Source organism: Drosophila willistoni, chromosome 3R (assembly GCF_018902025.1).
Source record: "Drosophila willistoni isolate 14030-0811.24 chromosome 3R, UCI_dwil_1.1, whole genome shotgun sequence".
Lineage (NCBI taxonomy): Eukaryota > Metazoa > Arthropoda > Insecta > Diptera > Drosophilidae > Drosophila > Drosophila willistoni.
The window spans coordinates 8,588,031-8,601,157 of record NC_061086.1 but is presented as its reverse complement, the minus strand read 5'-3'; the positions used below and the strand labels follow the sequence as shown (position 1 = coordinate 8,601,157).

The 13,127-nt window shown below is 37.9% G+C and overlaps 1 protein-coding gene across 1 annotated transcript; it reads right to left on the bottom strand.

The window, feature by feature from the left end:
• Positions 1-1,696: 1,696 nt before the first annotated feature.
• Positions 1,697-3,826, bottom strand: LOC6651602. The gene has a single exon (XM_002073250.3). It carries the CDS (start codon positions 3,712-3,714, stop codon positions 1,759-1,761), a length of 1,956 nt encoding a protein of 651 aa, XP_002073286.1. The 5' UTR covers positions 3,715-3,826; the 3' UTR covers positions 1,697-1,758.
• Between the last annotated feature and the right edge of the window lie 9,301 nt (positions 3,827-13,127).

Below are 13,127 nucleotides of genomic sequence, written 5' to 3'. Positions count from 1 at the left end.
TATAGGCAGATGATGCCCCAGACAGTTTGGAATCGGCAGACGCACTTTCCACTGTGACGATTTATCATCTTTCTCTCTTTTGGATTGCACTTGGAGAAGTAATTAAGGTTTTGCGTGTGGCCTTCCCCCCGAATATCCCCAATCAGGGAACATACCATATGATGGGAAGGTGTGTTGTGTCTATTGTAATTTGTGTGTGGCGTTAAATTTTTGATTAAAAAACTATTAGCCAAGTGTAAAACTGATCATTAAGTATCGACGATGTGTGTGTGAGGTGCCAATAAGTCTGGCGATGAGCAAGTTGGAGCAGTTTATTGTTTTCTTTAAAATAAATGAAGAGTTAAGTTGCGTGGCTTTTTAATTTACCACACATCTTTTGTATTCTAGGTGTTAAAAGATACCGACTTTGATTGACCGACTTAATGGTTTTTTTTCCCCCCTAATTGATCGATGGATGAATGAGGATCAAGGAATGCTCCCTCCCCATACTCGAATATGTTAAGCAAGATCACAAAATTGAACTTTATAAGTAAAATAGTAACTATTTTACTCTGATCGCCTAAAGACTAGTGAAAATTGTTCTTCCCAGCTATGTGATTTTCTTCTCGGATAATATGACAAGCCCGTCAGATCAAATTAACTATGTGATGTCTTTAAAATGTTGACTAGACACATTATTAGGCTATAAATTGTACAAAGATAATTTATACCCAATCTCTATTAAGGTCAAACAACATATTGCCCAATCCATATACATAGAATCGACCAGAGATACTGTAGGAAAAAAGCGAGATGTATGGAGTATTTCACATTCTCTGGCATCACGTACATGTAGATATATCGTAAATTATAAACATATCCAGACGCACTTCATTATAAAAAAAGGCAAAACGAAAAAGAAAAGAAAAAATCTAGTTAGTTCTTGTATTTCTGTTTCTTTCTGGTAGAAAAGTTTACCTCTCTCGCTCGCTCGTTAGAAAGGTGAAATATGTTGATGTGCCTTAAAACAATATTTGCGTACAGCTCTCACCCAATTGGGGAAATTGTAGAAGAAATTGTTGTATAAAATAGTTGTTTAGTTAGCAATTAAATGCATCCCGAGACTGCACAATTGGACCAAAGCATAAATGTGGACGAGAAGGCAAAGCTAAGGCTGATCTCTCTGAGGCTGATCGATTATGTAAACAAAATATAAGGAGGGGAGGAGAGAATGGAAGGGCAAACCACGCTGCATATTTTAGTATGTGTGAAGAAAATGAATGTGCAGTGCCGAGAGTGAGATAGACCTACAGTAGCCAATAGGCTAATTATGCTAGAACCCACAGCCCACAACCGAACCAAAAGAACCACTTGAATTGCCAACAAGAAAGACGAAAATACGGGGCAGAGACCGACTGACTTCAGCAAGACACTTGGAATATGGTAAAATGTGATTTATACTCTTCGAATAGACGCAACCAGACCAGACTGTAAGGCGGCTGCTGTTGCTGCTGATGCTGCTGCAGCTGATTATGGGCCAAGAGTCTGCTGAAAGCCTCAAGAGGTTGCAGCCGACCTGCATTTAAATCATCCAACTGTAGACCATAAATTTAAACAACGCTTTATGCAATTGACTTTGCCTTCACCCTATTTTCTTCTCTTCCCCGTTGGTGGTTTTTGCGCCATTGTTTGAAAATCATGTGCAATAAACAAATTATTATTGTTTGCGAGAAATGTCGCATAGAAAATATATTTACATATTATGTAGTATGGTGGTTCTCATTGAAAACTCTCATTGAGAATTTTCAACTGACGTTCTAGCTTCATATTAAAGTCCTTGACCAAACTCTGACGATCGGCGGGTAATTGCATCTCTGAAGTGTATAACTCTTCGGCCTTTTTAGTTGCCTCACGTTTTAGTCGTGGCCTTATTCTGACCTCGTCGCTGTAGCTCCCTTTTGAACAAGCCCTTAAAGATGCTTCGGCCAAATAGGCCACATAATCCTTTTCAGGTGTAGGGCTTCCCTTTTCTTTTTCTTCAGCCAAATCCGAGTCGGATCGACGATGGAAATATACGCTTGGTGTATAGCTGGCCACAATAGAGGCTGTCGAGATTGATTCATTCGAATCTATAGATTTGCCCGTTATACTAGTGGAACTTTTCTTATTGCTTAAAGCGGCTGCCATTAATTTGCAATGTATTTGACTCTCATCATCGGTTAGACTTAGGTTCAGGAAATCGGCATCATCATCCAGGATTATCATGGACTCATTGAAATAATTAGGAGTTACACCAATTAGAGCTTCATCGGCATTATGAATTCTTAAACCCAATGGATTGTTCGTTATTTTTGTTTGATTATATAATTCATTATCGCTGGGATATTGTATACCAACATTTCCAGTTGATTTTCCAAGAGAAGTCTGATCACACTTATTTTTAGTTTCTTTTCGAAAACTGATAGGACTATTAGCACGATCTTGATAGGTTTTGGTAGTCTTCCAATTGGAAATAGAGTCCGAACAATAGTTGTTAGTCTGGTTAGACTTGGCATAGTTCGAAGTTCTATTAGATGATTCACTTGAACTGAACTTAGAACTTTGATTCATTTCTTGACAATGAGAACTTTTACTGGAAATCGGATTATCTTTATATTGAGACATAATTTCCAGTTCTTCTTCTATCACAGCTTCTTCAAGTTTTTCAAAATCTGTTTCGAAACGGGACTTTTTACTCTCATTTGTCGACCGCATACTTTTATATTGAGCTATAATTTCCACTTCTTCGTCTATTAAAGCTCCCCTATCGAGCTCTTTTTCGAAATCCGAACCAGAATCGGATGCTGCTTGTTCATATTTCCAAATAATATCCATTTCATTTTCTGTCAAAGCATTCTCATCGATCTCTTCTTCAAAATCCGACTCCAAGTCGGCTGTAGTCTCTTCATTTTTGGATGCATCCTCCATTTCCTCTTCTATTAAAGATTCTAGTTCAATATCCGATTCTGAATTGGGAACTTTGGATGCTGTCTCTTGTTTTGGGGATACAACTTCTAACTCCTCTTCTGATGCAATTTTAAAATTCGATATTACTTCCACTTCTTCTTCTTCTGTTAAATCCGATTTCGAGATGGTTGCCGTTTTATTCTTTTTAAAAACATCTTGCTCAATATCTTCTTCGAAATCCAATTCGGATTTGTTAACTGTCAAATGACTTGAACTATAAGAAGTTGTACCTGAAGACAATTCGTCATCATTTCGATCTGGTTGACCCAATTGCTTGACCCAACGTTCAGTTCGATCTTCTTTATGCAAGTTGTAAAACTTACAGACGCTCTCGGCCTTCTCTTGACGTGCTCTCGATTCTTCGTAGATTTCGCTATAGATTTCACTGTAGGTCTTCGAGGCATCTGTAGAATGTGAGTTCTTGGATGAGCCGCTGGAAACTCTTGGTGCCGATTTACTTTTGCTACTTCTCGAATTCTCCTCGTTGCGGGAAGACAGAAACTTGCTAACCAAATCATCAGCCCGTTGCCAACACAATTGCATTAGTTTTGAATCAACTGAGGGATCATCTTGGGCATCTTCTTCATAGTCTTCACAGTCAGCGTGGTTATCCGATTCCGTAGATTGTATTGAATTTTCAGATTTTGATGACACCTGAAGACCTTCAAGTCGTGCAAATTTTTGTAGATGAGACTCCTTTTTGGAGGATTTTGTTGAGTAAGAGCTCATAATGTTGTTCTGTTGGCGTAAATATTAAGTATGACATGTATAATTATCGATTCGTTTTTCCAATCAACTCGCCTTTTTTATATGATTTTGTGTTTGTATGTGTGTGTATTTTGACATAAATAACTTGGCTAACTAAATTGCTCTTTTAGTTTTCATCACAATAATGACCTTTTGCTTTCATCAAGCCCATCAATTTTCCAACTCGAAAATCTTGGCAGCCACAAGGGAGCCATGTGGACTACCAGAAAAACGAAGAAAAAAGAAACCACAACCAACACCAAAACTCAATTAGCCCAAAACCAAAAGAAAAGAAACTGTAAAGTGAAGTTGCCCACACACAACGAGTGCCTAGAAGAAGTGCATTCAAGTGCCATTCAATTGGGGCCATGAATCCAAGGAACTGAAGGAACTGAGGGGCTGAGCCCCACCTCCATTAGTGTCATTTAGCAGCTAATTATGCTGCGCTTGTGAATTACTTTTTAATTTGTTGCCTGGGCGCGTACCAAAATAAATAAAGGCCCCAAAACCAAAAGAAGTCGAGGAAGGAGAAGAAGGTGGAGGAGCGAATGGAGACGGAGAAGCTAAAGGAGGAGCAGTGGCAAGAACTCAAGTGGCCAAGTTTTGGCAGCCAGCTTGGCTGCTCTTATTGCCGTTGCCGTGCCTGCTGATACTCCTCTTTTCGCGTTGTTCTTTCGGTTCTTTTTGGCGTGTGCTGTGGGCGTTGACTTTAAAACTTCTCAGGGCTCAAAAGAGTTAAGAGTAGAGTAGAGTAGAGAGCCCTTAGGCTGTGCTCAGACCTAACTAACTCTGGTGGCAAAATGGGCGTCTAAGTTGTCTGATGCTGCTGGAAATTATGTTGTTCTTGGCAGGGCCGAAACCAAAGCCAGGCAAGCATTTTGTTGGTTAAACTCAACATGGGTGGCTACCAAATAAGGATGCGCTTCAAAAGAAATGATCAAGCCATTAAAAATACAAAGTTTTTCAATATTTTTGGGGATTACATTTAAAATTTATCAAATCGAAAAAAAAATTCCTGTAAAAAACCTGTAAATTTGCGTTGATATTTTGAATATTAGTTAAGAAGTCTTCAAATTACATGAAAATGTACACCTTTAAACTTTTCTATTCCCATTAACAGATCTCAAAACAACATATTTAATTTATACAAATTTTTGTAAATGGATGTGTAGACAAAAACACTGTTATACAGTGACTAATCGATAGAGTATACTCTATATATACATATACACAGAAATACTTATGTATAATATCTGTCACTTATCAAATATAGTCTGATATTTAGAAAGAAAAATATAGACATATTTCTATCTCTATATATCATAATCTTTAACTAGCTAATTTTCTCTGTTTTTCTCAATATTATCAAAGAACTCCAATTAACATTCTACTACGATTAGAATTATTACAACTCCAATGCATAGTTCTTCCTTTTTTATGAATTCACAATGTTTCCCCTTTTTAGCCAAACATTTTGAACATTCCTCTTGACGATTCGCAACCTTTTGATCTTCACGCCTTTGGTGGCACGCTTCTTTCTTGATGCCCATGTTGTGACCATGTTGTCAAGTGTTAATTAGACAAAACTAATTAAACATTTTACGCACACACACACAACACACACAAACAGGGAGGGCAGAGAGAAAAAAGCCGGCGCCATATTAACCAAGTCAGCAACGAGAGACCGAGTCGAAGTTGGTAGTGACCGAGCCACGGCCCAGTGACAAAAGTAGCCTCAATCGGCAGTAACCAGGGGGGCCTCCGGAGTACAAAAAGGCCAAAAGCGGCAAGACACATTTATTAAAGTCGCTCAGGGGCATAAATCGTTGAATGACATGCGACAAACGTCTGCAGGTTACATTTTAGCAGTGCGGTTCGATTGATACGCAACGGCGAATCGATCGATTCGATGGATCGATCGACGTATCGATGGATGATGATGATGATGATGGGTAATTAAAAATTGATCACGTTTAACAAAATGCTACCGAAACAATATATCACAGACATTGACAAAATCCAAATAAAAACGAAAACTTTGATGTGGAGGAGAGAATGCTGACTGCATTGGCAGTATTGACTACTATATACTGCCACATTAAGTCAAACTGGCAAAAGAAAAAGCTCTGATTACAGTGCTCTTTGGATCATTGGCTCTTTGCCCCCTTCTTTATGATACTTTGCTGCTGTCCATCAATAATTCATTACGCTTGAGTGATCTATTCAATAAGAACGATTGCCCGATCGCCGATCGCGAGAAAAAAGATATTCCGCTTGTCAAAGGAAACCAGACACAGACACAAAACTGTGCCATAAATACGAATACAATAAATGCGTTACGTATTGGAAAAAAAAGAGGGGTCTCCTCTTCCACACACACACACACACACACACACACACACACATACACGCAATACAATACAACAATGGAAACCGCTGTGCTGGGGATCAGAGGAGACGATGCGCTCATTATTATCATTATTATTATTAACTTGGTTATTGAAGGACCCTTCAACCTGATGAGTGTTTACTTTTTTGCACAAAAGGACTTTCAACTGTTGTTATATTACTACATACACATGAGTCTGGGAAACGATGCGGTAGGGCGCAGCCAATCAGCATTTAAAAATCGCTCAAACTTTAACCCTTTGGCCGGTTGTATGGTATGGGTACTTAAGGTGTTGCAGCTAACATAAAGTTCGTGTGAATGCCAACACGTTGTGACAATTGTTTGACAACAAAACTATGAAGAAGGAAAAAAAAAACAAAACAATTCAAAACAGACACAAACAAAGGTCGTCAACATGACTTCGAGACTCTATAGCTCCTCAGCTCATCGATAACATTTTAGCCAGTTGTAAAACGTGCAAGTCGCGCGCGAATATGCAAATGCCAACCTAAGCCCAACCAAAAGCAAGCCAGAAACCAATCGAATCCAATCGTCCTATGGCATCACCGCGTTCTCGTTCCTTGCCTTATCGTTTCGCATTCAAAATTTTTGTGTAGCAGCTCATTGCATTTTTTTCTTCCCCCCATTTCGACTGTTTTCGTTTTGTTTTCTTCAATTCTGCGAATTTTAATATTGGCAACGCGCGCCAAGCGAAAAAAAAAAGAAGAAATACCAAAATTAAAGCTGGTTAATCATATTGACAAGCGGGACAAATCTTAGCACTGACAGACAGTTATTGTTGTTGTTCTCTGGGCAAATTGTTTGCCGATTAGTCGAAAACCCACAGAGCCATCCACAAATGACAGCATGTGTGGAGGAGTGCGGCCATAAAATGGGGCAAGCTTGAAGCACAGCTGTGGCAAGGCTTATTACCATTAAGTAAGGTTAACTGGTTGAGGTGGAGAGGATAAAGGGTTACCTTATGGGTGGACTTAAGCTAATGTTTAATGTGACGATAAAATTTGTTCACACTGAAACCAGATTTATATCTTTATAGTGTACCTGCGTGTGTATAAAATAATTGTAGTTTAAAGACACGCCTCTATCAAGTCACTTTATACATTTTCGATCTCTATACAATCAATTCGCATATAGTGAAAATTTATCAAAAATTAATCGATTTTTGGAAGCCAACGTTTTTCGTGTCTGCTGAGTAAATAGGGGAATCCCAGAAGTTTAAACTATCAACAGAAAAATCTGAAGAAACTTCCCCTATTGTTAATTTGGCAGATAAAAAAGATAAAAAATGGATTTATTATTAATAATGACCAAACACTTTTAAATTGTAATCAGCTACTTCCTGTTTTTACTTCGAACGAAAACGAATATTGAAGTACCGCCTAAATTCTATATTTATTTAGTCTGTTTATGTATAAGTTAATGATTAAACACAGAATTTATAACCCTTTAAAAATACTTTCTTGATTAAGTAGGTATCCACGAGTTGATGTTTTTTCTTGTTAAGTCCTGTACCAAGTTTGGTTGGTCTTCTTATGATGATTGTTCTGGTTGGCTATGTTCAGCTGGCACAACACCAAAAGCCTTATTGATATCGTGCATATTGATCTTGTTTGGCGATAAGTTGTGCCCTCTCTACAACTCGTTGTACTTGAATATAGAAATATTTTCATCGCTTTTGGCCTAAACCACTTCCAGGGAAGTTGCTCGCATAAAAAAGAAACAGAAACCAAAACCAAAAAGTTTGGCCAGGCGGCATTAGAGTTGGCCAGTAGTAGTAGTAGTTGAGTTTGTTATTTTATTTGTTGTTTTGTTTTTGGCAGTTGAACTCAGGGCCAGAAAGCCGCGCCAGATCAGGAGGACACTGACTGAAGGCACATATGGCCAACATTCTCACACGACTCGGTCTCAGAGGAGAGGCTTGCTGCTCCTGCTGCTGCTAAAGCTGCGGTCTAGGCCGAGAGACCACAACTATAAATTTCATAATGGCAAACAACAAAATACAAAAAAAAAAGAAGGGTAAAGCTCATATTTTTCATCTCTTTTTTTTCTTTTTGAGACTTTTGGCATTTCTACGAATTATTATATTCGTGTGATGATTTTTTATTGATATTTATAAGGGAAAAGTTTATGCATAATAATTTTCATATGTATATGTATGTATTTATGTACTTACCAATTGCAGCCATAAATGTTAACTAGAGCTCAAAGTATAAATCTCAAGTGGTCCCTTTTCCACACACAATGTCATCAACTTTAATCTTGTTTAATGGGCTTGCCCCCAAGAGGCATATAAAACCCTGCTCCTTCCCATTGATAATTAGCTAAGGGTCATAAAAGCGGCCACATAGAGTGCTTTGGCGCCCAAAACGAATATTTCCATATCACAGGTCGTTTGTGCATAATTAACTTATTAATTTTTCTAAAAATTTCCAAAATTGGATTCTGACAATTTTGGAACTTCGTATCAATGAAAGAATTCCCTTTTTTAATGACCCAAAAACATTTTGAAGTTATTAATTTTCGCAGAACCTACATGTCGTATGTGGAATGTGTCTCACTCTCTAATGAGTGATGCGGAGAGAGGGTAAAACTGAAACTGACCACAAGTTGGAGGTAAAACAACAAAAAAAAACAAACAAACAGCAGCGCGTAATTTAATATTTCATGGCGCCAGCAGCACTATAAAAAAAATACAAGAAAAAAGCCAAACAGATATAAGAAAAAGACAAACCATCCTCAAGTCCAGTTCTCCGGCTTCCAAATAAAATGACTTAAGCTGCACCATTCATTATGACAACACGACGTTGGCCCAGACAGAGGACCGAAGGGGGAAGCGAGTTGAGGGAGGGTCGCATTGCTTGCAGATTTGCTGCTGCTTCATCTTCATCATCTTTTATATATATTTTTTTTAACCCCCCCTCAACCGTCTGAGTCATGGGGCAGCAGGAGCAGCAAGGAGCTGGAGCTGGAGCTGGAGCAGGAGCAAAGAGACCAGGGCAAAGGCAGAGGACAGTAAAAATGTCTGCGCCAAACACAAATTTTGTGTGTTGAGATTGCGATCATTTCACTGATATCTCTCGATCACTAACCACATCGCATTCAATTCAGGCGTGTGCTCAGGCGCAATCCTTGGTGAAACACCACCAATATAACCACCAGCACCAGCACCAGCACCACCAACAACAACAACAGTAACAACAAGGTGGAACAACCGCGTGACGCAAAAAATACCAAACACAACATTTGACTGTTTCGCCTGTTTGTACCCTTCTATGTCATTTAGCTGAGAACACTGAAAGAAAAAAAAGAGTGTTAATTAAAGAATAATTTTTAAAATTTGTGGTTATTTGTTTGTTAGATTCCTCTGAAGAAGGTTTTGATTCCTAAAGAAACTTTATTTGTTTGTAAATATTTTCAGCAACTAAGAAATTCAGATTCAAAGTAAATTGATAAAGAACTGAGTAAAGCAACTTTAGATACTTAAACTGAGATACATTTAGGAAATAAGGAAAATAAGACACAAGTAATATTTTCAGGTAAATCTTAAATGAATGTTTAAATATTATACATTATAAAAAGTCTTTTAAAGATAAAAGGAAGTTATTGAATTAGGATAAGCCAATTTAAAAGTTTATTAAATGTGAATAGACTCAGACGAAGTGTTCAAGTATACAATTTTTGTCATATTCCCATTATTAGCGGCACATTATTTCAATCATTCAATTCAATTTAAGTTTGTTTCTTAACTTTAAAAAAGTGTCCTTGGAATTAATATTATTATAGTTAATTTGGAAACTTTCTTCGAGTGCAGAAAACGCCTCAAAACAACTTCGATTCCCTACGTATTATGTTCAATGAATGATATTTTTATGCTTTAGTTGCAAATCTGTTGGCCTTTGGTTTTTTTGTTGGTTTCAATATTTCCCATTTTTATATACTTTTTTTTTACTCCTTTGCCCAGTTGCCATAAAACGTAATATGTACAAAATTGTGAACATGTGGGAACTTTTTGAGGTTTGTTTTCGTTTCAATCTGTTTTATTTTTTTGGTTTTTGGTCTTTTTTTTTGGGTTTTTTATGCTGGTGGCTGTGGCTGCTGTTGCATTGGACAACATGGATGTGGATGTTGAGTGGACTTGGAGTCAAGTTTTTAGTGTTGTTATGTCGTACTCATTTCGGTTTTTTGATTTATGCTGCTTACCCTTTCTAAATAATAAATAAAATATGAAAAATGTCGTATATTTGAGATTGCGTTTCTTTACCTCTTTCTCTCCCTCTGTCTCTCTCTCTCTCAAATCATCATGGGCATCCAGACTCACCTGAATGAAGGATCTGGACCTGTGTGGATGGTGCTGGGAAGAATTTTTAGCTGGTGTCGTTTTGTTAAATGTCCATCAATATCATTTTTGTGTCTCAACAAAGTTCAAAATGTATACATCAAATGGTTTTGTTGGGCCCATAAATTATATTTTGCAAACAGTCTTGAATTGTGCTTAAGAAATTGAAAGTTTTGACCCAACAGACTGACAAGTGAGTTTGTGGATCTTTGTGATGGGTCCTTTATTTTATTTTTTCCCTTCGTTGGTTTGCTGTTTTTTTGTACGTCTGGCGCTAGTTACCTGTCAAATTAGTCCTGCTTCACGGTATACATTCAAGCGATGTGGATATAAGCCATTATGAATGGTAAAATTATGGCTCTGACTCATATTTTGGATTTATTTGAATCCGAAAGATGAAGACTCTACTATCAAAGCTATTTCAATCTAACAAGATACTAAAAGGTAAGTTGTCACGACGAAAGTGCTTTGCAATGGGTAAATAAGTTTTGCATTTCCCAACTAAATAAGAAACTCCCAAAAACAAAATACTCCCATATCCTTCCTCCCCCCCTCTCACACCATTTCTCTAACAATAAGTGGTAGTCCTAGCGGAGAAGTTACTTAACCAACCGCTTATAGTAAGTTCACAGTCAATGCGTTGGGTTTTTTCACAAACAACACCCAACTTAAATCCCCAAGCTAACATTATATCAGCAATTACCGTAACATAAATCAAAAGTATATTCATAAGTACATACACATATTTTGCCTGTTTTCAAAAAATGAAAGTGAAACGCGTCAGCGTCCGGATGAGCATAAAAATAGGCATTCAAATAAATAGACTAAAACCGGATTTGCAACAAACACCCGCCAAAACATCATAAGCAACACACCCACCACATCTCCGCAACCCGGCAATGGCCACACGTAGACCGAACACCGAACACCCAACACACACACCGCACACCCATCATCAAAATGACGCACTTCCTGACTGCAAGTGAAGTTTTCTTCCTTTGAAGACCTACCATTATCCTTTCACACGCAGGGGTGAATGCGGCACTCGCTCAGGTTTTTCTTTGGCTGTGTCGGAAAAAGTCAATTAAAAAAGTTAAATAAATCATAAAACTTGGCAGATGATTTGATTGCGGCATGCGCAGGATTCACCATACACCAGTCCATTTCATTCTCTGAATCGTTTTTGGCTACAATGTGTCTATGGGTCCCATGTCTTCAGCACACTGAAAGGAATATCACCCTCCAGTAGCATTTCTCTTTGCCATAATGTTTGTATTTGCTTTTTTCCTCTTTCTCTTTACGTTTGCCAAGGCTTAGCTTCCGTTTTTGGTGGGTTGCGGGCGGACATCCGCCTCGTTGTTGTTCTTGTTGTTTGGAAGTCAACATCCATAGGGCAATCATAACGGTAGCAAAATTTATGAAGTGTGGCGTGTGGCAGAAGGAATACAGGACACGTGGCTTAGGTGGGGGAGATTCCTGCATTTGAAATTTGGGCGTAATGAAACATTTTTATGATTTGCTGCAAGTGATTTGCCTTTGATTTTTCCATTTGCCACCGTTTACTGCGACAGTTTTCCAACATTTTGGCATTTATCATTTTTAATCAAATTTATAAATAAATTCTTGTACCTACAAGCGAAAATTTTACATATTTGATTTGCATAATTTACGATACCAACACCCAACACTTTTGTCGCAGTTTTCATAATTTTTTTTCATTTTTGGCATTCATCTTTAAGTTGTCCGCCGCACCCGCATCCGTTTCCTTGGCCAAAACTATATATGAAAAGAGACAGAGAAGAGCGGAGAGAGAGTGTGAGATGGACAAAAACCGAAAAGAAAAGAGAAGCTTAGCTAGGAATTCTCTTCAACATCCTTTGGCGCAACTTTCCTGCGCCAATACGTTTCCGTTTCCGTTGTCTGCTCTGACATTTGCAGCATGTTGCCTGTCATTATGTCTCCTCCTTCCCCTCCATCCTCTATTCTCATCCCCTCACACTTTTTTTTTGGTGGAAATTCCTTTTCGTCTTTCTTCTGTAAAAGTCCTGCTGCAATGATTTAATGACAACGAATGAAAAATTTATTATGCGTAAAGTTTTTGCCAAGGGTAGCCAACAACCATCGAAAATTGGCAAACGACATTCTCCACTCCTGATTAGCAACCCTCTTTTTTGAATACTTTTCTATAGCAAGGATATAAGGATATATATATTTATGTATGTATAGATAAGTTCTGTCCTTGTCACTGTCATAACTATGTGGGCGTTGCTTCAATTCACTTTGCCTGACCGTACCATGAACCTCATAATTATGTTGTCATTAGCACATGGTCTTTGATAAACCCTCCACTCGGCCCACTTCAGAGAAAAGGTCAGGTTGAAGTCTGGTTGACAAGATGCGGGCTGCAATTGACTTTGTCTCAAATTACCCAACAACAACAACCACAACTACAATTGATTTACAATAAAAAGGTTGGACTGAGTATCGATCTATTCTGGTGTCCCTTAATATCTTAAAGGTTTTGTTTTGAGTTATTTATATAGTTCTTAAAAGTTCAGAAGTCATAATTTGTATAATTTTCTAATAATAATAATAGTAATGATTAAGATATTTCATCTGTTAATTGCTCCTGTTAAATGCTTAATCTCA